Raw genomic sequence first — 25,665 nt, forward strand, 5'->3', positions numbered from 1 at the left:
GCTAAACTGTATGAATTCCACGCACAATATTTTCCCTTTTCCCGAGATAACGAATTCAATTAAAGTGCACACGGGTAGTCCGCGAGTAAAAAAAAAAAAAACTGCTGTCCCGAGTCCATCGCTCCCGCCTGGCCAACTCTTCGCTATCTCTCTCACGCATTAGATCTCTCGATCGGCCGTGGATCACGCTGATAATCCGATTTAACCCGGGAACTAACGCCCCGCGCCTCGATAGTGTCGTTTCGCGCAATTATGCGGCCGCTAAACGTTTCGTTTAATCGAACGAAACGATGTTGCCAGCGAACAACGGCACCGCGCGTTATGATAACGAAGCATTGTGTTTGATCTCTTGCCACGGGGCTGCGATCTACTTCACGCGAGCGGTTACAAGTAAAAAGTGAACGATTTGTTACGGTATAAATAATCGATTATAAATTTTTTTTTTATGGTCTGGTGGCATTCTTATGGGAGTTGTTCTTCTGATACTCGGCGACTTACAAGGCAAACTTTGTGAGTTTATAGAGTGATTCGAGACATGAATAACGGTATGTTCCATTCGTGCCGAATCGCCCTTTAAGAGTGTGAAAACTAACCCCTAAGTCAAATAGACACTCCCACTTTTTCGCGTATAACTCTTAAAATACGAGAGATAGAATAAAATGATTCAAACAAAAGTTCAATGGCACAATATGCGCTATAAACTTGCCGTAACAAAATTTTGAAAGGTTTTTTTTTTTTCAAAAAGAAAATTTTAAAACACTTCAAAATTTAGTTTTAATAATTTCATATAATAATTTGTATTATAATGTTATTATAGCATAATAAAATCTAATCTTTCTTGTCTTTCATCAATAAACCTTCTTGAAATATTTGACATAAATTATAGTTTTTGAGACAGAAAAACTTTTAAATCCACATTCCAATTTATACCATACCATCACCGCAAAACTAGAAGAAACTATTATATACTCACAGGTATGACGAAATACATGATACTAACATTTCATTTCGTAATTTAAAATATGTAGTCATATGGCAACAATGGGAACCAAAGGATTAATGTATGCTTTGACTATTCTTTAACCCTTTAACGCCCAGTGTTGCACCGGTGCAACACTAATTTTAAAAGCGCGTCAAATTCCAGCGTCTAAAAACGAAGTGGACCGATCCTAGCCACCTAAAAGGGACTCAAGCAAACCCATTCAGGTAAAGATCAAGTTCTTTAATTGGAATATTAAAGATTATCGCGTCCTCGGATGCAACCCCCGCGGTCATGAAATCGTGGACGTCACAAGAACCACGCAGGTCCCGGCCTATCGATCGCTGAAACGAATCCGCCAAACTAGTTGTGCAAACTGATTACGAGCATTAACGACTAGCAGCTGGTTCGTTCTTCGTACGACCGGCACGGCGGTGGCGGCGGCGGCGGGTCGTCGTTCCGGGAGCCATTTTGGCAGTACGCGAGAGAGCTAATGATCGAGTTACCTCGGTCCGGGCCACCTCTATAATTATACCTCACTTTGTACCCAATATTCGCATTAACCGAACGCTGACAATGAAAAACGATCTGGCAATTATTTTCCCTCTATATAACCCCTCTCCGCGTGTCGGGGTCGCAATAGTGTCCCCCCTCCCCATCGTGTCACGTTGATCGTTTTATCGCGACACATTCGTTTTGATCCCCGTTGGTCTCCCCGGGCTCTGTTCAGGTAATTCAACGTGTTATTGCCTCGCTCTATCTCTCGTCAAGCACTCGAAAGAACTCTTTTGTGTACCGTGAAAAATCAAGATTACTGGCTAATTAGAGTGCCGTTATCTGTGGATGTTTCTCTGGCAGAAAAATTCTGCACACGGTCACGACGTACCCTCGATCGAAAACGTCGGAGATTAAAGGGACAGGGGCGGCGTGAAGCAAAACAGGAAATTAGTTTGGGTCTCTGCTGCAGCGACGTTTCATTAGTTCTCCCTCGTTCTGTTTTTTTTTTTTTTTTTTTTTTTTTTTTTCCCGCGCCGACCTGGTAACGAGACGCGGTCACTGGAAATACGGTACCGTCTTTCGCGGTTAACGTGCCTGGCTCGTTGCTTTTTGGACCACGGGACGAAGATGTGGATGGGGGATTTGTGTGACGTGTAGAATGAAAAGGGATGTTTCTGTGGCAGACAGTTTGGAGAACGCGGTGGAAACATTGAAACGAGATTGGGACACCTGATGGTCTTTGGTTGGGTTTCGGTGGCTAGGTGGTACTGTTGGATTTTATTTATCCTTTTACCGTGAGGATTGTCAATTTTTTTTGCCTCAATGTAGTATTTAATAGTAAAGTGTAGTATACAATGACACACAATACCGCTATGAGAACAGTAACAACGATCTAGATAATTTCTGAACTTTCGATCATGACGCATATATATAAAACTCAAAGGAACAACCGAATATCTATTCTGCTGTTATCTGCGTCTGTGAACGAATCGGTTCACCAAGTATGTTTAATTACGTGCAAAAGTGTGTCGAACCATTTTTCTGCTGCCTTTCTTGCTACACCTTTTTCATCGTAAATGTCGTGACGATTTATGTGTCTGACAAAAACAGTCTCATTCTATTAATCGACTCGATCGCACCACCACCAGTTCCAAGTAACCGAAGAACAAACCAAGAAAAACTTGAAGGAAAACCATAACTGAATAAAAACACCACCCATCGGACGCACTTAACGAACCTGGCAGCTTCATCCGTTTCAGTAACAATACTTATGAAAGCGGTTGAAAAGAACAATCTCTGACAATTTCACAAAAAAAACTGCCCATATACGGCATCGTTCCAAAGGCGAGGCTTGTCACGAATGTATCACACAGTCGTTTTTCACGCTCGCCTCATCAAAGCGGTCGCGCTAACGGGGTAATATTTCATCTCTTTAATCGACTTTCCCGCCCGCGTAATTCGTTCCGTACAACCTGGCTAGACATCGGTGGAGGCAAAATGTGCTTTTACGTGAACCTACAAAGCGTACACTGACGTGCAAACTCGGCTTCCACTAGGGAAACAAGTGACGTAGGGAAGGACCTCCTACTATTTGTTATCAAGTATTATTGAAATATATGTCGAATTAACATTTGATTTAACATTTATTTTAGTACTTGAAAGAAAGTTACCAAGTGGTAGGAAGCCCTTCTCTTACACCACACTTTCCACTAGGGGCAAAAGTGTGGTAGTCGAAGGGCCTCCTACCATTTAGGTTTGGTAATTACCGAAATTTATACCAAATTAACAATCGGTTTAACATGTATTTCAGTACTTGAAATAAATTTAACAAGTGGTAGGAGGCTCTTCTTCTACGCCACTTTTTCCCCTAGCGGAAGCAGAGTTTGCTCGTGAGGGTACGTGCGCGTTCCGTCGTCGTCCCGGAGCTGCACGGCAACTTCATTCGGGAAAATATCGGCGAGGAACGCCGACAGGTTGACAAAGCATTGCTACGTGCCCGCTTATCGCACCTCTATCCGCCCCCCCCTGCCGTCCACCTGAAGGCGAAAATTTATTGGATACGTACGATTTCCATCGAGGGCCACGTATATTTACCCGTTACACGCGCGTCATTACCGATGATTGACGTTTCTAGTCCGAGCCCAGACGTTCGTACGCGGCTGTGCTGCTCGTCGAAAATCGTGAAATGAACGCAGGTATGGCGGCGATACATTTTTCCCACGACGCACATTGAGCCAGAAACCCAAGAAATAGGGAAAAGTCAAAATTTGAAAATTATGGGATTACATTTTTTTTGTATATTTTTATAAATTCAGAATTTGAGCTATTAAAAAAGATTAAATGATCACAGTAGTTTACTTCTAGTCTATGTGCAAACACGCGTTAAAGTTTGTATGTTCTTGTGCAGAACTGTAAGTTGACTTTTGCAAGTTTTGATTATATGTAAGAACGAAATTTAGTAAAATCAAACTAATAATAGCAAATAATTCATTACATTTGTTCCATAAAAAAATTTGTTCGATGACTTGAATTTTTTAACTCTCCTTTTTGATGGACTTGATCACTCCACATTCTAGACAGTATCAATAACGTGAAGTCGAGAAACTCGAGGAAATTGTCAGGATTTACATGAAAATCTCTCAAGTACAAGCTTTAACATCTGCTTCTCTATAATCGATCGTTTCTGAACGATGCGTACTGAGAAACAGATTAAAGCGGCGACGGATATGCCTTCCCCGACGGCAGCGGCATTCAGACCCGCGTTTCTATTCAACCGTTCGAACATCATCGGGAATTAAATATGATCCGTCCGTTAAACGGAGTCGCCGAGGGATCGATCGGTTGTAATCCAAAGGAGATTTCTGTTTTAATCGCGTGTCCGGTGTTGCAGTCGCGGATGAATTTATATCGAACAGATCGGCATTGTCGGCGCTACGTGAGCCATCGCGACGAGCCGCGTGTATAGAAGAGATCGATACGCCTGTAACTTGAAATATCGATCGGAGCACAGATCGATAAGAATATTCAGTCGCGGCCCGAACGTGGAAAGTTCGTTTCGCACAAACGATCAGTGGTAGTTATCTGCCAAAAAGGACAGTTCCCGTAATGAAAATAGAGCGTAAGCCACGACCCAAAGTTCAAAATTGGATTTCGAGGCGGAGCTTGCGTGGCCCCACAGATCCCACCCTTTACGCGACTATTGCCAATGGAATGATCTGCCAAATGAACGCTCGTGCGGAGGTGCCTACGTGAATCATATGACGGATCGTACGCGCGTTTCGCACGCTAGGCGTCGCACAGTGGTACAGAATGACTTACGTTTATTCGAATCAGTCTACAGGTCGCAATTTTTTAAGTAAGTTTGAAGCTCTTTTTCTTTAAATTCTTCGTAACGAAATTCTTTATCGACGTGTCCAGCCTAAAGTTTCAACTTCGTTGTTCGTTTATTTGGGTATAGTTAACGAAACATACAGATTTTTAATACGATCATTATCTGTGGGGTTTTTTCTTTCTGACAAAAAACAATTAAATCGTTCTGATATTATTGCTGAAACAGATCTTTCAAATAGGAAAGTTGAATTCATGGACTACTTAATAACACGATAATAATAAAAATATGTAGTTCCATTAAAAAATTGCATTATTATTAAAATCAAATATTCTAGTGCGTTTGCTCTATAGAATCAAATACCGATCATGTGAAACATTTTTTCGCACTTTCAATAGCTAGAGACATAATAGCTTGTATACACTTAAACCGAACATACTGTGTATCCATCTCTAGGTAATCGAGTATGCTGTAAATGTATCACGACCAAACTGTGGACGTTTATGCAAACATAATTTTTCGTCGATTAATATGTACCAGAAAACAGATAACGTTTAGTTATATTCGTTAGTGAAAGCTGTCAATATTCTAAAAATGAAGTAAAATAATTTATAGCTTGACTAATGAGTTTCTTTTATTTTATCCTGTCACGTATAATTTGCGTGCGCTTCAGATGCACAAAGTCCACCGACCGATCATACGTGATTCAGAAGAGAAACTACGAGAGAGCGAAATTCAGCGATGTCTTTTTTGGTACCGTTTCTGCGAGCACCACGACTCGTATCAAACGAGCTGAGTGTGCACACCGGAAGAACCATTCGGACCGCGATAGAGCAACCGAAATTCACGTGTGCGTGCTCTCTGGTTGACTTCGAGAGGCGAACCCGCGAGCCAGTGACGCCGATTATTTAATTATCGGAGGCAATACGCGAAGTGAACAATTATCGGTAATTAGGTGCGTCACGGACGCGTCTGTGCGAACGATGCTTGAAACGATAATATTAATGACGAACGCGCGCTCTCGCCATCGGGGAAAAAACGAGACGATATTGCAATCCCCTAAAATGCATTCCCTCATTATCTATTTTACCGTTGTATGTAGACTGAATTGAACAAGACATGAAAATAATTAAATTGATTTGTTTTTATTAACGAGCTTGGGGGGAGGGTGGTACCAATGAGAGAAATACCGCGTTAATGGGAAATGAGAATTAATGAGCACGCGAGTAATTCCGACGTGCAGATGGTTTCTGGATAATTTAGAATTTCATCCTGCATTTGACGGCGAAATATCAAGCTGGCTTACTGGCGGGTACAAATATCTGATACGTTATTATACATGACTCGAATGTTTCTATACGAATAAACTTGTTAAATTCTGATTTCTGTGGTCGACCACAAGTTGTTCTATCTTTCGTGGATAGTCAATGCTCAAATTCTGTTCAACTGATTCCTTGTGTTTTGTGTCTAATAATACATGGAATTTTCGATTGCTCATTTTCTTAATGATTTCCATCGGCCTGGATAGCATCGAACAAATCATCACGCGAACTCTACGAAATTTGTATGGCTGAGTACGTTCTGTTACAGGTGAAATCCACGAGTACAAATCTACAGATACAAAAAGTTTGCAAATAGGTAAACTTCACTTTTAAATTCGTTTTCACTTTCCATTCGCTAAAAGTGCAATTTAATGGTCTGTGTAGACTTTATTTGGCTGTATAATGAACGAAGAAAGCAGTTTCACAGTTTATTTCTCGCTGGAAGATAACGATCCTTTTCGCCGACGAGTAACAAAACACTGGGGGGTCGATTGAAAAAAAACCGATCGACCGGTTCGCGACAAGCCGCGGTGAAACAAGATCTCACTCGTTAGGCGAGAAAGAGGAGCTTTCACGCGCGGCTCGCTATACGAATCACTAGTTTTTTTTTCTCTCTCTCTCTCTCTTTCAGTTAATGCACGTGATTTTCTTTTCATACCCTCTAAGGCGAGCTGTTTGCTTTACGATCTCTTTCACGATGGAGCGAACTGGGGGCGTACCAAGAAGCGTAAAAATCTGCTGCAACCGAACTTTGGAGTAGCACTAGTAGCAGAAGAGCAAGATAAATTTGTTCTTTCGTTTTAACACTAAACTTACCACGACCGGTCAAAATGACCAGTTTCGGTGTACTAATTCTTACGTCTCTGAAGGGTTCGGTAGGTTTAATGTTAAAACATTTTTATAGTCGATTCAACCGAAATATTCGATCGTTCACTAAATTCTGTGGACCGCTCGTGGTGCTACTGAGTTTATATTTCACGATGATTTTCTTTTGGGCGAACTTGTCGAAGAATTGCTTCCTCAATCGACTTGAAAAATAGCTTGCAGTTGTAAAATTCAAAATTCAAAAAAAAAACAGTGATGCTTTATTTTCATAAATATTTAGTTAAACATTTAATTAAAATAATAGTTAACGGCCAAATAACAGAAAAATTTCCTATAATCCATAATCCTTTTGGGTACTTTCGAAAGTCCACAGAAACCATCGAAAAGTTTGTTTCCTCGACCAATCCTATCACCGAAAATCCTATTTCAAAAACGAAAAAAAAAATGAAAGAGATCAATGGAAACAGCACAGCAGTAATTTTCGCCTTCGAAACTATGTCTCGCCGTGCGACACGCGCCTCCGTGGAAAACATTCGATTCAGAAGGCAGGGACAAACCGTGTTGCGTCTGGAAGGCACATTTTTCCCCCGAATATGTTCCTTTTTTTTTTTAATCTGCTAATTAGACGTCGGATGAAATATTGAGAAGAATGTCGTCGTCGGAGAGGCTCGCGCTAGTGCGCGAGTAATTGGAAGAATATGTAACGAGCACGTAAAATGAATGAAATGAGCGAATTTCCTCAGGTTTTATGGTGGCGTAAGTACAGGAGGAGGGAGGGGGGCGGTTACGTAAGAGGAACCGTGAATTTAGAGCGTTTCCATTATTTGCGGAAGCATTTCTCCGCGGGATTCTTTTTCATGAATATTAACGGCGGAACTCGAGAGAAAAAGAGAGGCTTATGCTTTTCTCTCTCACTCTTCACCCCTTTTTATTTTTTTTTTTTCAACTTCGTCTTTTATCCCCTGATTCGTCCATTCCCAGGTACGTATAATGAGTCGACCTTTGGCCGTTTCGTACGGTGGCCGGCCGCGTCTCGAATGGGTGGAGAAACGGTAAAAGGGTAAAATCGGTTTTATGCACTCACCTTCGCGAAGTCGATCTTCAGTGTGCAGCAACCGGAGTATATGTCCGCTCCGTGAAGTGTCTCCTTCGCTCTCGTCGCTGATTCCACCGAGTCGAACGTGGTTCCGGAGGATTCAGTTAAGAATATATATATATATATATATATGTGTATAGACACGATGTTCTTCGTATGAGTTTACCTGACCGACAGAAAATGCTCTACGGAGGATATGCCCGCGGATACTACCGTCAAAGAGGATTTCCATCGAGTTAACGCGTACCGTTTACGACCAGGTATAGAGGGTAAAACTTACAGTTTTCCTGCGAGGGAAAAATTGTATACGTCGCGGACCAGACAAGCTATGCGGAATATTTAAGGGAATACAAACCTTTGAGCTGTTAAATAAAAGGGAAAATTAAAAAATTTATTCATATGTTATTTTTTAATAAGTTCTGAAAAATTGAGCTATACATCTATCAACAGAAGAAAATGGCTGCTCAACAGAAAAAAATATGTGTGTATAATTTCAAGAATTACTTAGTTACGTTAGCTTGTAGTACATAATTAGCTCGTACAGCCAGTTCCTGAGATGTAAAGGCTGTTTTACTTTAATAACTGCTTACATAAATTGAAAAAGTGTAATTAAGTACGCTCACTTTTCCTATTATTATCTCACTATTCTCCTGTACTAAACACTTTGTTTAAAGAACAGAAATCTGCCGGGACACACTCGGTACATTAAAGAAAGTAATCGAAAGTTTCAGCAATCAACAGAAACGAATTTGAATGCTTCGATTATTATAATTCTATATAAACATCATATTAAAGTGACAAACCTGACGTGGTAAGTTTTCAAAGCTCATTCACAGTATTCAACCGATAAAAAGTACAGACAACGCCCGTTTTTTCTACACTAATAACTCAAATACGGCAAATTTTTAATTACGTCATTATTATAGCAAATTAGCGACATCACCTCGACACCGAAACGATTATCGTAAACCTTCCAAATTACTTCACGAGTTCCTCGATCCTTAAAAACCTGAAATTTCTTGGATCCTGCAAAATTCTCCAGTCACCTCAGGCACAGTATCAAAGAAAATCTATAAAAAAAAAAAAGATTCCCGAAACTTTATAGATATTCTACCATCGACGCTTCCCGCGCGCAGCAGCGTTACAGCATCGGAAAAAAGGTAAAACTTCCGAAAGTTTAATAGTTTCGCGCAGTCCCGCATAAAAGGAAACGGGCCAATTAAGTAGACGTTCATCCAATAAGCGACGAGAGTTACTCGACGATTCTACGGGCAACGCTGGCTGTATCTAGTGCTCGAGATAACCGTGTGCCGGAAGATCCTGTAACCCTGGTTTGTGTCGTCCGCTCTAAGTTCCGGTTATAAATCCTCATCGTCATTGTAACGGTGGCGCGTGACCGACAAACTTTCGCAACCAAGTCATTCCGACGAAGTGTGTCGCGACGGAAATCCTCTTGGGCTTAAATCCCCATCCTATCGCGCGACAAGCAACCCCACGCCACCCAGCCCCTGGTACACGACGAAAACGCGGTGGTCCACCGAGTGGGGACAGATACGGTTCTATTGCAAAGGATATTCCACCATGGCTTGGACGCCGTTTTTCTTGAAGATAACGATACGCCGTACTTGCCCGCTGGGCGCGCTGATCGTGTGCAACACTTCCTGTAACAGAAAACGCGAGACATAATGTTAGAAAAATTGTGGACTTTACGAACATACGACAGAAAGTGTGGTACAAGCAGGCAGTAGGTGATTCCTTGTGGAGAATTAAATCGAAAGAGTAGAATAAAACTTCTGAGACTTCGTTTTTGAGATAATCGCATTTGAAGATTTTCTGTAAGAATCATCCTTTTGGCTGTACCCTGTATATTCAGAGTTAAGAATACAGTAAACATCATATTTATATATTAAAAGGTACAGTAGAGTCTCCACGAGAGTTTAAAACTACGAACAGCTTCACAACTTTCACGGTACACCACGAATCGTTTCCATACATCACAAATTTATTTTTTACTCGAAGCCTCGACAACATGAGCCAATTGGGGGGAGGGGGGAGATTATGCGCTTTATAGGTTCCACAACCCTTCCCCCTGATGTGGGGATGAAGTAGAAAATCTAACGAGGAACTTCCTAACCAACTTTCATGAAGTATTTATTGTACTAGGTCAAAGAAAAACAGGATCTAGGAATTTAACATTTCCATACATTTCGAACCCCTTTGTTTACTATAAATTTGAACGTTTGAAGCTTCAGAAAATGTTTCCGACGATCATGAATATTCCGAAAGCATTACAAAAGAGATATTCCATTGTTTCGATCTTTAAAATTTGTATACGCCCGTCCCTCAATTTACGCGAATTGTTTGCTCCGTGTGGTTCTACTTTATGCGGATAAAAACCATCTAAATGGAGTCTGCCTGTACGAAAAAAAAATTCACGAGAGACAAGGCAGTATAAATTATAAAAATATTTATTTAAAAAAAAAAATAAATAGAACGAATACTCCGCGTAAATCGAGGGACAGGTGTTCTCTCTTGAACAAATGAAAAAGACCCCGGGGAATAATAAAATAGTGACCGTCATCTCCGTGTTCCGCGTGAAAAACGGATACTGGTCGGTGAAATATTCCCCGCGACGTACATACTTCACATTCAAATCCGACATTTTTCGTGCACATCTTATTCCAAGCGCGTGCAGAATAACGCTCTAAAAAGCTTCACGTCCCGGCGTTTCGCGGGTGTGCTTCTCGGCGCGGGTCGTATATCTTCCGGGACAGTCTGTGAGTTTATCGTCCGGTTTTCTCGAAATTTCAATGCCGTCTCGAAAAGAGAATCTCGCGCTCGATCCAATACCTGCGTATTTATAGGTTTCGCGAGTGATGCACCATCGCCTTAACGACTTCAAAAAGTCGTTATCCAGGTTCACGTTGGTGGAATCACAGCTGGAAACCGATCTGGAAAAGCTATCCACACGCGATTCGACACTTTGCATCGTGATGTTTACGAAAGATTCGGTGGAGTTTGCGAAAGATTCGATTTCCACACCGCGAGCGAAAAATGTGTAGATGGAGGGATCGAGTGTGATGCAAATCTCCGCTATAATTATACATCTGTTCGGCTATCTAAATGTTTATGAATTTTAATACCCATAAATGTTCGATGGTCACAGACCAATAAAGTGGGAAACCGGTTGTGGATATGGGTTCAACGAGAGATTGTTTGATATTAGCCTGGGGTACCTTGAAATTCTTCATCGAAGCAATCACTGTTAAAATCCGATAAGTTTAGTACCGTATATTGTCTGAGTTAATACCTAATCTTTCACAGTTAGTTCCGCAGTTATTCAGACATCCAAGAAAAAAGAGGTTTTATAATTTTCCTCGTGTCGTCCTTGACTTTTATCGTTTGCCATTTTAATATAGGCAACGGTTTACATCATATTTATTTTATTTTTTTACATCATATTTATTTTATTTTATTTTCTTGGACATAAATAATTAAGGCATAAACACAAGTTATAACCGATGATTAACTATTAAGTTAATAGATGTTACACAGAATAATAGAAATTAGTAGAATCCTTGGAAAGCCAGTTAGGATAAATAACTTAGACTGTTTCTGGACCCTAAAAAGTACGCAGAACATTCTACCTTGACTTGAAAAATGAAAAGCACATGGGATTCTCTGGAAAACCTTGAAAAACGGTAATTTGTTAGATTGAACATTTCAAGTAAAGAGGGCAGTATAAATGTCCGTTCTATCGTTCATATACCTTCATACAAACATTTCATTCGTTCGATCAAATACTTTGGGCATTTCTGCATCCTCATCCTGTAAAAGCATCAAAACATTGAACGGTATACGAACAAAAAAGAATGGAGACCCGGCAATTGGAGTCGTTCAAAGACCAGGTGCGCCGTTTACCTGTAGCTGCACACGCCGGCGTACTGGAATCTCGCCGGCGAGGCGGCTGATGACGCAGCATGGCGCCTTGCCAAACCCACTTTTGAGCTTCAACCACCTCTCTTCCGCGGGGACGAAGCTTTGCGTCCAAACGATAGGGGGCAAGTCGACTTGCGAATCTCTCAACGTTTGCACGACGAAAAATACGAACGCTCACGGATCCCTTTAACCGGAAAAACTACCCGAGCTGCGATCCTCGTCCACGGGCCGACAAACTTGTCCACGCGGCATCATCAATTTCAAGGAGTCAGCACAGCTGTATCCACACCGGTACACGCTCTGTTTTCCTCTGTTTCCGGAGATCCGGTAACATGCATTTATTGCCCGCCCCCTGTTGCCGAACCTGACGATTTTTCTGTGATCATCAGCAGAAAGAAGAATTGGAAATTTCGGAAACTTCGATTGAATATGTGGAATGGATAGATAACGATCTCTCCACGTTGTATGGATGGTTGTGAATTCTCTCAGCTCTCAAGACATGGCTGAACTTATTGAATGACTTAACGCGTATTTTGAAAAACGTTGACCAATACTGACGTCAGATTGGGCGATTGATCGCGACTAGCGTTCTCTTATATTTTTTTTTCTTTCACTCGTTTATGTATTATTTTTCGTTTCGTTTTCATGGTAATTACGGAATAAATGCATTTTGAAAGAACAAATGTTGAATAAACCGTGTCCTACAGATACAATATGCATAAAAATTCTTTTGTTTCTTAACGTTCATCGGTAAATGTACCTAAAATCATATTCAGTAGACAGTTAAAAAAAAAAAAAAAAAAAAAAAAGATTACTCGATTAGAGGAATTCTAGAGTGCTCACTGACGGCTAACATCGATGGTCGCGCACAAAAAGGAACCTTGCTACAAACAGATCGGTCCCGGAGTAAACGTGCGACATGTTCCAAACACTTCCATTATCCACGTGGCAGCCAGACAAACAGATGAAATCTCTGTGGACACTTATTCCTCTCTCCTCTATCATTTCAGGCACCGTGCAAAGGGGGGACCAGAATTGAACAGAACCATAGATACAGTCATTCACCCAATTCAAGCGTAAACAGAAGCAAAATGTGGAACACGACTTCTGGCTATTAATCCAACCTATCAGAAGCTTCAATCTAGATCAGAGGGTATCGTCCATTTGTGAAGACATTCCGGTGGGAAACAGGGGAATATCGGAGGAGCGCGATGAACTGTAATGCACGATTCATTAGGTCGCTGATCACGGATAGTAGAGGGGCAACGCAATGTTTGCTTCTCGGTGGAAGCATACCAGGGATCCATCGCCTCGGACTTAATTATCCGGCGTTTCCATCCTGGCCCGATGAAAGTAAAGCTCCTTTGTGCCGTCCGAGAACTCGAATAGGAGATCTTTTGTTGTATCTCTGTGGTGCGGCACACGGTGTAAATTCAATACGGCAGAGCACGAGTCTTCGCAACCCCTTTTTCTCGCCCGTCGATCTTAACAAAGCCAAGGGGCCAGAGGCAGCGCCTCCGTCCCATTCGCCGTTTAAACGATACGACGAGGAAACGGCCAGGAATCGCGATAAGAATATAGGTAATCCCTCCCCCGCCGGCAGTTTCCTTTTGTTCGTTGGAAAACGTATTCGCTACGGAAGAAGACACGGACGGTGTCGAGCGGAAATGAGAGCCTGGTGTCGGAGGTGTCGCTTAATAAAATCCTCGTGTTGATGGCGGGAGAGGAGAAACGGAAGGGTGGAAAAATTTCCTCGGGATAGCGACGACGGTGGTCGAGGCGTTCTAATCAAGAAGATGACCGATTAGAGTCAAAGACACACTGACGAGGCACCGAAAGCCGCGAGAAGGACCGACAAGGCTGCTTTGATCCGCGTGTTTGAATAGCGGGCGACGTTAATGAATATACGTTCTGTTATTACTGGGAGTTTCGAAATTACTACTGGGGGGGATAAAAATATCCTCTTGGGCTCCCTCCGACTTGACGACATCTTGGAGATTATGGTAAGAGTCAGACGGGAAATATGGGGCAAAGATGGTGTATGGTAGCGCGTGGTACATGAATCGATGTTTAGGGTTCTAGTGTATTTTATCGGGTACTACTGGGTACCAGAGATGGCGTGAACTGCTACTTGTTAATCACGAGTGATTCGATCACGTTCGTTCCCAATCACGGTGATTTTTCACAGTGATTCGTGATTTTTCGTGATCGTTTCTGATTGGTGGAGAAACATAACTAATTAAACCTTATTAACTCCTTCAGACCTGAAAGTCTCATTTGTGTACATGAAGTTTCTTACAATTTCACATAAAATCTTAGATACATCGTGTTGTAGATCCATACATTTCTTATAAATTTGAATTTTTTCAATTTCTGAATGTTTTTAATAGATCCAGTGAATTCACAATTGAATAACAAACCTTTTTTAAAAAATTAAACAAAATATCATCTAAATAGTCTACTGAGTTAAAATGTGTAATCAAATATTCTTTTTACTTTAAGAAAAAAAATTCAAGTCTGAAAGGGTTAACAAGTCAATATTACACTCGGAGACCTCTCGTTGTCAGTGCCGAGGAGACTTCGACCACTCGTCGAAGATTTACTGTAATCTATTTATCTAACGCCAACTCGGTACGTTTCCATGTGTAAAGCACAGTTTCCAAATCACGTCCACCTATCCGCTATCGATCAGGACATATAAACGGCCGAAAGATTAAGAGCATTAAACACGGCCAAGATCGACGACGATGAATTAAACAAGACGTCGAGATTTCTCGTCGAGCCTCCGAATCGATTGATTGCCCACCCCCAGGGGAATCTTTTCTATTATTAGGCGTCCACGGTTCCCTGGGCTGCGACTCCGATTCCAATCCCATTCAGTCGTCCGTGGGCACATGAAAAAGTGATGAAACGTCACGATTACAGCGTCGATTCGGCTGACACTAACCCGAGAAACCTTGTCTGGATACGAAGACAATGGTCTGGATACCTGGAAACTCGAGTATTTCCCCCGAGTATAATCCCACGATATTCAGGAGTAGGTACATGTATTCCCGCCTGGAAGGAGGCCTCGAGAAACTGGGCAATCCGCGGTGTAATCAGCTCCTCACGACTGCGAACCGTCGAATTTCACACCGGGACAAATTGAAAGTCGACCAGATACTGGGGATAACCCTGCAACCCGTGTAAAACATAGGTACGCGAGGGAGCTACATTGTCTCAGGCTTGCTCGGGTTAAAACTCGTGCACGTCAGACCAGAGGTTGCAGGTATTCTTTTCTATTATGCATACGCTCAATCGCACAGAAACAGTGGGCAACGGGACACGTATTACGTCTCGAATGGAACGTGGCGAGGGCCTCCAAGACGGATTTCTCGAGGCTCTCTTTATTTCTCGAGGGAAATTTCTTAACGGTGGCGAATGCGTTGGAGATTGTCGAGATCAACGTGCAGAACAGGATGAACCATCTGGTAACTGTATTGGGATAATGGCCTTGAAATTTTCATAATTAGCGAGAAACATTTTGAACGCAGCCCTCGCGAGGTGAAGATAAGACGGAGGGCAAAAAGTTACTCGAGACGGAAAAGAAGACAGCCAGAAGTGACGTCTTTGAGATCCTCCAGTCTTTTTTTTTTCTTTCTTTTTTTCGTTCCACTGGATTCACATTTCTGTGGCTGACCCGCCCTCCTGTAGCGGCGCTCGCATTTTTCTTCACGGGCTCTTTCGCGGTCTGATATAAATATCACCGACAAATGATCTCGAGACCGCGAGCAGCTTTCTCCCAGGTTCGTTACAAAGCGACTCTGTTGAGAACAAGGAAAGATATACCCTGCGACAATTTTACCGCCGTTGCGAAATACGAGTTACGAGATTGTTTTGTTGAAGAACTCTCGTGCATTAAGTCTCGAATGGGCCCATCGAAATAAAGCCGGGGAATATTAACGACACTTTGTATTTTATGCACTCGCAGGATATAAGAATGTAATTGTGCGGTAAAATAACATTTGTAAAGATTATAGCTAATGGATAAAATGTTAACACGAACCTGTTATTATGTCAGGATTGTAAAGGTTTAAATTTTACTAATACACCTGAGAAATGAACGCGTCCCTCATTTCTATTTTACGTGCGCAATATTCTTGTCGTCGAGAGACCTCCCCACACACAATAGTCGGGTTTCGAGTGTTCGAAAAGGAAGAAATCGACAGACGGAGAGGATCTTCGGTCGTGGTCCTCATTTTTATTCCGCGCCACGCGAAGCCACGAGTTTGACCTACCTCACGTACCAATCACCTTCGCCTTCCCCTTCGTGTTCTTTTCCCGGTCGTGACTGATATAAATGCAACTGGTAGGTTAACTTTAGAGGGAGCATCGAAAGGATGACGCTGGCCGGCACAGCTGTGAAAACCACGGCAACTGGATACCCTCGTAATTTCTATGAAGTCTTTAACCGCGGATGGAACTCGTCGTTCTGACACCACTCTCTGTTCGAGTCGACGAGAACGTTCAGAGTGATTAAAAAAAAAAAAAAAAAAGAGGCAAACCTGAAGAAGGAAGAGAGGAAAATACAAGCAGAAAAATCATCGAATCTACAGGGAGTCTCATTTAAGGGTGAATATCTTTTTTAATCGTGAAAAAGCAAGGAACATTTTATACGTAATTTGAATGGTATTAAGTAGGCAGTATCCTGCAGGCGTTGCTTTTCAAATGTTGTTTTCCCTTGACGTTTTTAAAATCATCAATATTTTTTTTTTAAATAACTGATATTTTTTCTATTACATCGCGTAGCTAGAAATGACCTGTACATATTTGAAAAAGATATTGACGCGGGATATTGACCACTCAATACCATTTAAATTACGTATAAAATATTTTTTGCGCTTTCATAGTTAAAAAAGCTATTCGTGGGGTCACATTTAAATGAGACACCCTGTACATTACGTGGCATAACTATGAAATCGCCCTAAAAGTTTCAATCCTTATGTCCTGTGGTTAAAATAAAAAAAAAAAAACACTTTTTTCTAGGCAATATAATCTCTCCTTTTCTGAAGAAACAGCATTTGTCAATACGATTTCAGACATAACATACTTGGTTCGTTTTTATTTTAACCACGGATACATAAGAATTTAAAATTTTAGGGAAGTTTTATAGTTGTGCCACGCAGTGTACGAAATACTCAGGTGACAGACAATTTCACAGCAGTAAAATTTTGATATTAATCTTCTCTTAATTTACCTGTTTCCAACAGTTGATCGTTAGGTACACTACAGTAGCAGGGTAGTATTAGGACTGGCTTTTGGAATTGTTTCAAATTTAAACGAGAATCCCCGACTCTAGGCTTCGTTCGTCTAAAAGTCGAACTTCTCAACTGAACACAAAGAGGTAATTACTGTGCACGAAAGTTCCATAAAGCAATGACGAAACCCTCCAAGGGTTAGAGATTTTTAACTAGACATTTTCTTGCAAGGCCGGTCGCTTCGAGCCACTCCGCGCCGTTTTCCCGTCGCTGGAACCGTGTAAATGCAACCGCAGAGTTAACTTTCGAAAGACTGTGCCCGCCCGCAAGCTGCGGTGTGCTAGTGGTCCGAGGGTCCTGTAATTCCCCAGAAACTTTCACCGTAAGATTACTCTGTGCGACGGAATTCAAAAGCGAGCGCCGGTATTATTTCGTGAAAACACGGTCGCGAGCAAAGAAGGTAAGGTTGGTCGAATCCAAATCGTCAAATGGAACGAGGAAGATCTGATCTGCCCCTTTAATAACCCCCTTTTAAGAAATTTTAATTCTAAGAGCTACGAACTTTTGGATATTTACAGAAATAGAGTGGGCAACCTCGTGGCATGTAAAAAACAATTCCTTATCAATATACCTCTGATCGACATCAAAGTGTGGTAAATATTAACCTCAGAACTCAAAGGTTTCCAAAATGTTCCAAGCCAGCCATCACAAGTGTAAGGGTCTTCAAGGAGTTCTAGAACCATTACGCGAACCCTAAAATCCGCTGAAGTACCCCAAAGGCTCAGTAGGGAAACCCAAGGCATCCACATTGTTTCCAAGGGCTCCAAAGGAAAGTTTTGGGCTCCCAGAGGTCCACGGGAAAGTTCCGTTGAACTTCCAAAACCACGAGAATGATCCTCGGAAACCTAGAGTTATGGGAAGCCCAAGGAGCAAGTTAGAGTTCTAGGCTCTGTCAAACCTGTTTTCACCAATTTTTTTTTGCGACTGTTAGGTACCTACGTTAGATCGCAACAAGGCAGCAATAACTACATATATCACTCATTTGCAAGGAATTGTCATTACTTCCAAGAGACTGGGTATTAACAATCTAACTGTTCACACTGTTAACACATACACAAAAATTTCAACAATATACATTCCAACAACCAGAACACCATCCCCTTTGGCTTTCTCCGGTTCAATTGGCCGGTTCGAACCAGGTCGCGCTCTGCTCGTTTGTCTCATGAAAAAAAAAAATTTCCCCTCGGTTCTTCCCCAGAACAGAGACCGGAAAAGAACCTTTCTCGCGCGTCTCATTACCATTCCGAATGGGGACTGTGTCCTCTCTCCCGTTTGACCCAAGAGCAAAATTTTCCCCATTGTCCTAACCAGCTGAAACGATGTAAACGTAACCGGCCAGAGGTGGGTGGGATAAGTTTCAAGGGAGTCTGGCCGCCGATCCTCGACCACCGTCGAAACTGCCGTTTCTAACCCACCCGAGCTTTCCCCCCTAATTCCACTGAGACTCCAGCAACGAGATAGAGGATCGTTCCGCTCGGAGAGGCCGAAAACTCGAGTATGGACTGACCTTAATCGTCGTTGCTTGTGTACGTAGGTTCCTCGCGAGGAAGTCGATCGGTCTGTTGTCCGAAACGTGATCGAGGGATCGTTTCGACGGAAATGCTATAGGGACCATGGACTGGCTAGCGAAGAACCGGTGTGAACCAACGTCCACCAGAAACCGGAATCGAACGGGAAATGTAATCGCGGCGAAGGAAAACTTTTAAATCTGTGATGCGGATGCGTGACTGGAATAAACTGGCGATGTTGCGCGGCCATGTCTTTTGTTATTTACAATAATTTGTTCGGTTAATCTCGTGCACTCGATGCGCATAGTATAATAATAACATTTAATGTGACGGAACAGAATAATGCGGTTATCTATTTAAAGTCTCACACGTCCGCATTATGGCCACTGGAATCGGAATTTATTTCATCGATTAAGAGGTTTATTCACGCATTACCTACCGGTTGCTACTATTTTATAGGTTTAGTGGGCCCAACGATAAACAGTTATGGAACTATTGTTAAATAGTTCAATCATAGTAAGAAATTACATTCATATTTTCAACCAAACAAAATTTTTCTTTATAGTTTAAGATATTCCACGCCCGTGAAAAAAGTGTCACAAGTCAAAAATTGTCATTCATTCCATCGCATTAAATATCTTCGAACGCGTAGTTCCACCATTCAGAAAAATGTCAAAAGTTGAAGTCCAATACTTCGAGCGACACGGTGCTAGTGTCACATTGTTTAATATACGTAGGTATAAAGTGCTAAAATGAATCAATTTCTCTTCGTTCTCCTGAAAAGTTACATGTTTTCGACTTGTGCCACTTTCCTTGCAGGGGTGCGATATAATAAATGTACAAGAGAAAGGTTCGCCATAAAAGACCTTAAAAAAAATTCCTGAAGAAAGTTAAAAAAAAAATCGCAAGTCACGGTAGAATACCCCTTCAAACAACTGAATAGAAAAGGTATTTCCACGAAGCCAGGAAAAGTTCAGACTTTTGTTCGACGACTCTAAAAGTGAAGTATAACATCTGACGGAAAAACGGTCCCTATCGGTCTACCAGGTACCTTCTTCCGTTAACAATGCACCCCCCTGAATGGCAACGTTTCTGTATCTAACGATAATACAGGGTGTCGTGCCCCACGGTTGATACACACGGGCTTATCTGAAAGTAGTTACGTATATCAGGCTGACATTACCTTATCGCGAATAGAGCTCGTATCAAAGTATAACCCGTCGACCTCGTCGCGTTAAATGCAACTACTGGCCGGCAGCCGTCGAATTTTGAGGGGGGAAACCGCGGATCGACCCAGCAATCGAATCGCCCTCGATCCCCGAATAATCGACAGAGCAAACACACAGCCCTGATCGAATTTTAATAAACTTCACCCACCGAAACACGTATATGTACACGGATCGACCGTTTGGTCGTTTCGTCGTGGCCGCCCACCCCAGCCCACTGTGCGCGCTTGTTCGACGGGAAACGTTGTTTGGCTGTTCAACAAGTTACAAAAATCAATATTTGTTCGACTGCGAACTGTCACGAACTAAGTCGCCCCGAGCCAAGCTGAACTAAAACCATGTTGTTCCGATGGATGGTAAATCATTTATCGCTCAAAACTGGAAACATCGAGCCCCACTGCTGGCTCCGCTGTACGTGTACACGGCTCTCCTGGGAATAGTTTCGAAAGACAGTGTTCATATTGCTGAATCGAGAGATTAGTTTTCGAAGTGACTAGGTTAGTTCGGAGGCCATCGAATCTCGATGGTTCTCCGGTGACTTGGATCGCTGAAACGAAGACTAGTTTCTCGTTAAGCTTGACGATCATGGAAGTCTTTGGGGCCGATGAAGTTATGACTCCTGAATGGGGACGCTACTGTTCATAAATATTTCGAGGCTTGCTTGGATCTGATCGATTTCTGGAGAACAGAACAGTAGTGGTTTTACTGTTCTTCTCTAGAATCGACACAATAGAAAGTTTCTGTACGGTAGATGTTCGAATTACTGTCACCCTAAGATTGTAGCATAACTTGACTTAATCATTTAAGGTGTTGTTTAACCTAAATATCGTCTGAGTTTGTCACATAATATCATTTAATATCTTTTACATTAAAAAAAAAAATAGTTTTAGAACATTAAATACGAAGAATTAATTAATAATTAATTACAACCTGAGAGCAATTCCAGTGTCCCTATAACTGTGGCCTTAAAAATTAAAGTAATTCTTATATATACTATAACAATTCGTTTGATATAATATTTATAAAAATATTAATTATCACCTGCTATTCCCTGAACAGTACATCGAAGATGATTCTAAGAAGACTAAATCGGAATCGAACCGTTGTCGAAAAGTATATTTCTCTTTCCAGGACCATCAATTTATCATCCCTTCGCTCGTGTTCCATCCCATTGGAACTTCGTAATCGACAACATTCTCTCGAAATATCATCCTCCTTCTGCTACCATCCACGCTATGGAACTCGCAAGAACAACCATCCCCCGAAAGACAATAAACGCCAAACGCTTAAAAACTCCCCACCACCACCTCTCTCCGCACGCCTAAACAAACCGAACACCAACAGCGCGTTCCCTCAACAAGTTGCACCGAGCATCGTTCTGTCGTTACGGCATATAAACTCATCAACGCGTTTCACACCGTGGGCGGCCATGAAATGGCGAGCGTTGCGGAGGCGGAACTAGGAACCCCAGCGTAGAGTGTCGGCGGATTTAATGTGGGTAGATTCACAGCGAAAGAAGCGAGACAGAGAGCGAGCGAGCGAGCGCGAGAAAAGGTCTATCCTAAATCCGGATTTCAAACTCATCCGACCTAATCCACGGGGGCTTGAGTGCTCGATGCAAAGCGCTTAGACAGTTCTAGTGACAAATATCGATTGTCGTCGGGTACTATCCGCCGGCGTTACTCGATATCTTCCACAATTATTCCGTCACGAATGCAAATCCCACTGGCGCACAGGAAGAAAAAGACAGAGAACGTCGGTGCTATTACCATCGGCCACGCATGCGTTAAGCTACGGTTATACTAGATATTCAAACGAACAGGTCGCATTTCGTATTCAAAACTAAACTCTATCTCGAAGTAGAATGCACCAAATTGTAAGCTAGTTATTCACATATACCCTTCACTTATGTATCTTTGTAGAACTGTCGCTTGTGTAATATTTTGTAATTCAATGGGCTTTTGTCCTGTGAAAACAAATATGTAATTATTATTATTATATCTGAAAAGCATATACAGAATCCTCTTGATTATCGTCTAGCTTGTTCTTGATACCCAAATTGCGGGTAATTATCGCGAGGCACCTGTACGTACTTTGTTTCCAGATCTGAAACGTTCTTTTCCATTCGAAATGGGATATTATTGTTTGCCAAGTGTCTGCTCATACAAGAACACGTATTACATCATTATTTTCACGTTTAATCAATCGACAATGGTAAAGTATTTTTTTTTATCTTTTATTCGTTACTCGAAACCTTTTATCTAAATAATGAATTTACCCATCTCTGCCTCTAGCAAAAGTATTACTCTGTACTAGTTGCCCAAGTACGCTTCCAGTATAACCGTAGCCTAAGTAATCATCGTCGTCGTCGTCGTTCGAAGTGTTGGATTTACGGATAAGATTAAAGCTCCCCCTCAATGTCCTTCCGATATCGCCGCGAGAAACGGCGGGACGCTATCCTCTCTCCGTGGCGATGGATGGTGTTGCGCGCGTAATCTGCGCATAGATTAACGTTCAACTCCGAGCGGGTGGGCTAGTGCAGTCGGGGACTCGCGTTTTCATGGAAATTCCCCATTGAAAACTTCGCGGATAATTGCCGGCTGTGAGAGCCTGGCATTGATAAGAAGCGACTGCTCGACGGTGAAGAACTTCGGAGGAGAATGAAGATAGGGGGATAGGGTAGAAAAAAAGTGGAGCAAAAGGGGTATTGTTCGGGTGGGGGGGGGGGGACGGGCTCGGATGATATTTTAACAATCGCGCCAGCCGAATACAGAGGCTCATTTTGATCCGTCCGTTGCGACGTAACGTTCACCCATCTAGATGAGAGGAAATGTCGCTCTCGGAATGATAAATTGTCGGGGAACGTATGCAGTTTCCAAGCACTTGGGATAGGTACGACAACAGCGAGTTCTGGTATGTTTAACCGAGCATTAAGTTGCTGTGAAGTGAATGTGAAGAAATTGTAACTGAAGGATCAAAATGATGCTAAAATTTGGTAATTCAGATGTGATTTAAACGGCTGATTCTATTAGGTTTCGCCAAAGTTCGTACGGTTTTTTACTGAAAAATGAAAACGATCGCATTATATGTGTAACTCATAAGCATTGTGTTATTTGATCTTTTCTTGTTAGTTTAGAAACAAAATCTTTCAACTCAATAAGACACTAAAAAGGAAAACGAAATTCCTACATTTGCTCCTGTCTTTACAAATTACTTCAGAAAACTTCATTCTGCATAAAAATCCGCAGTCTATTAATTATTAATACAATGTAATTTCATTCGCAGTGTGAATCGAATGTGTATAAACACCACCACGCTGAAAACCCAAGTAGGTTAGCATTCGAAAAGCAAAGTCGCGTGTTAAGGTTTTAAAAAAATGTTCTAGGACGAAACAAGCGTCAGCTTTCGAATTAATTTAACAACGGTTACCGTCCTAGTTGTCGGCGAACTTTCGTCCCGTATGTAAAATTACGCAATGTGTTACCGTGCAAAAGCCTGGAGTAGCGTAAATACGGCTCTTCGAAGGAAGGCATTCTCGTCGCTCGGCTCCGGCCGCCGCTTGTGTACGGAATTAATTACACGCCGTTCATAAATCCAACGGGGCGGCCGTGTGATGTATTCATGCTTTCGTCAACAGAGGCCTGAACTATGGTGGGAGGATGGCAAAAAGTGACTCGCGAAGACAAAGAACCACGGCCGCCCTTGAATTACTCGCGCAAAGACGCGGAGAGCTCGTAGAACTTGTAGGAACTTTTACGCGCACGCTCTCCTAACAACGCGAGAGAAAGATGTTCAATAAGAGCTCGTTTCAGCCAAGGGAAAATGCACCAGTGGATTATTCGCCGACTACCCTGTCGGACTTTCTCATTGGAATTTTTTCAAGGAGGAAAGATTCTTTTGAATACGAACATTATTTCCATTCTTCGTTGATTTTATACAGTTTGTTAGGAAATGATAGGTTCAGGCATAGTTATGGTCGTAATTCATGAAGAAATGTATCAATTAATCTGACATTTTCAGGGTATTAGGCACTTATACTAACAAATTTCTATGGTAAACATTATTTAAGGATATCGTGTCAAAACTAGTTGTTGTTGCAATTGTTAGTTTGGTGTTGCACAAGTCACAGGACAAGGTATATTATTTGTTATAGAGGTATCTATGAGTGATTTTCCTGTGTCATATTCTTATCTTTGAGACAATTACTTGGTCTCGTCTTACAAAGATGTGTATACGAAACTGTTGGATATACGTGTTGTTACACAAATAGGAATTGGTCGGTACGTATGTTCATTACTTGCCGTTTCTACTTACTATAAACCGAGCGTGCACGCGAAAAAAGGTCGAAATTCGCTTATCTCGGAAAATGTACCGACAGTTCTATCCTTCGAATTCGGATATTCACGCTCTCGCAATGGTATTCGATGCAGGTACATGGCCCAAGAAGCATTCGGTGCAACAATGCTGTTTGCAGCAACTCGAATTTCCTCGTGATGCAGCCTCGACCCTCCGCTCCCGTTTGAAATATTCAAATCGTATCCCGCCATTGCATATTCAAGGCATACTCGAAATGAATTTATCAGGTGTGCCGCGTCGAAAGATTAAACCTTAACCGGGTAGGTGCAGTGATTAAGTCGCGAGTGATAAGACGAGAGCCAAACTCATCCTTGTTTACCAACTTCGGTCGCTCGGTGCTGCCGGTAGACATGTTACTATGATTCTAGAAGCACTTCTTGGTGATTCGGATCGAGTGGCAGAGCAAACACAAGCAGTCTAGCTGTGTAAATGTATATATTGGAGGCATAGAAAAATACACAAGTTCTCAAATAGATACAATCTCAACTGACTGATAAGAACTCGACGCTAAAAATACTTATTGACATTACAAGACATTATATCTAGTGATGGGTAACCGAGCAGTTCGAGCTACTCGAGGGAGCTCGGGTGACAGGTTGATGATCTCAGCATAGACCCGAGGCTCTGGCACGCGAAGGCGAAGGATGTTATCTGGCCGCCGGCAACCGACCCTCGGGATACAATCTGACACTCGGAACGAATCACCCATGAAAAAAATTTTAAACTTTTACTCCTTTCAGTGTACTTTGTTAAAAATGGTATGAATAAATGTAGGAGATTCTCTTGCCGAAAATAAGTCCAAACCCGACATAAATTGGACAATATTCGGATACTTCCTCCGACGAATTCTCGCCGCCGAGGGCCACACGCAGCCAAGTTACCAGACGGGCGCGAATCGGTATGCCAAAGTATACATGCATCGTGTCCTTTAAGCCCGATCAAAAGTCCTCTTCCGTCGACACTATACGCCCCTCCGTCGTCGAATCCGACTTCACCCCCATCCCACCCTCTGGTCTATTCAGAATTCCAGAACGTAATGGACTTTCGAAAAATGTTTCCTCGCATGGATACGTCGCCTATGCTCGGTATACAATTTCCGGGGAAGCTTCGTACTGAAGTGATGACGTGGAGAAATGAATCTACACACTACTGTAACTATACTAAAGTTTATTTACACGCTACTCACCAATATATACAAACAAATTTCGGAAGGAATTAATATTATTAGTTTCCCAACAACAACTAGAGCTTGCCCTATCGTTAAGGGTAGTTAACTTTACTCGGCGAGTGC

The 25,665-nt window shown here is 42.0% G+C and overlaps 1 protein-coding gene across 3 annotated transcripts in view; it reads right to left on the reverse strand.

Annotated features, from left to right (window-relative positions):
- LOC107187372 (heterogeneous nuclear ribonucleoprotein L) overlaps window positions 1-25,665 on the reverse strand; it is a 181,175-nt gene that overhangs the window by 110,199 nt on the left and 45,311 nt on the right. For all 3 annotated transcript variants that reach the window (XM_015575471.1, XM_015575464.1, XM_015575456.1), the window contains exons 4-5: window positions 9,624-9,709; window positions 8,037-8,133 (exon numbers count right to left, since the gene is read on the reverse strand). In XM_015575471.1, coding sequence (XP_015430957.1) covers window positions 8,037-8,133; window positions 9,624-9,709 — 183 coding nt within the window. The remainder of the gene's footprint in view (window positions 1-8,036; window positions 8,134-9,623; window positions 9,710-25,665) is intronic.

The sequence above is a fragment of the Dufourea novaeangliae genome, unplaced genomic scaffold (assembly GCF_001272555.1).
Source record: "Dufourea novaeangliae isolate 0120121106 unplaced genomic scaffold, ASM127255v1 scaffold14, whole genome shotgun sequence".
In the NCBI taxonomy this organism is placed as follows: domain Eukaryota; kingdom Metazoa; phylum Arthropoda; class Insecta; order Hymenoptera; family Halictidae; genus Dufourea; species Dufourea novaeangliae.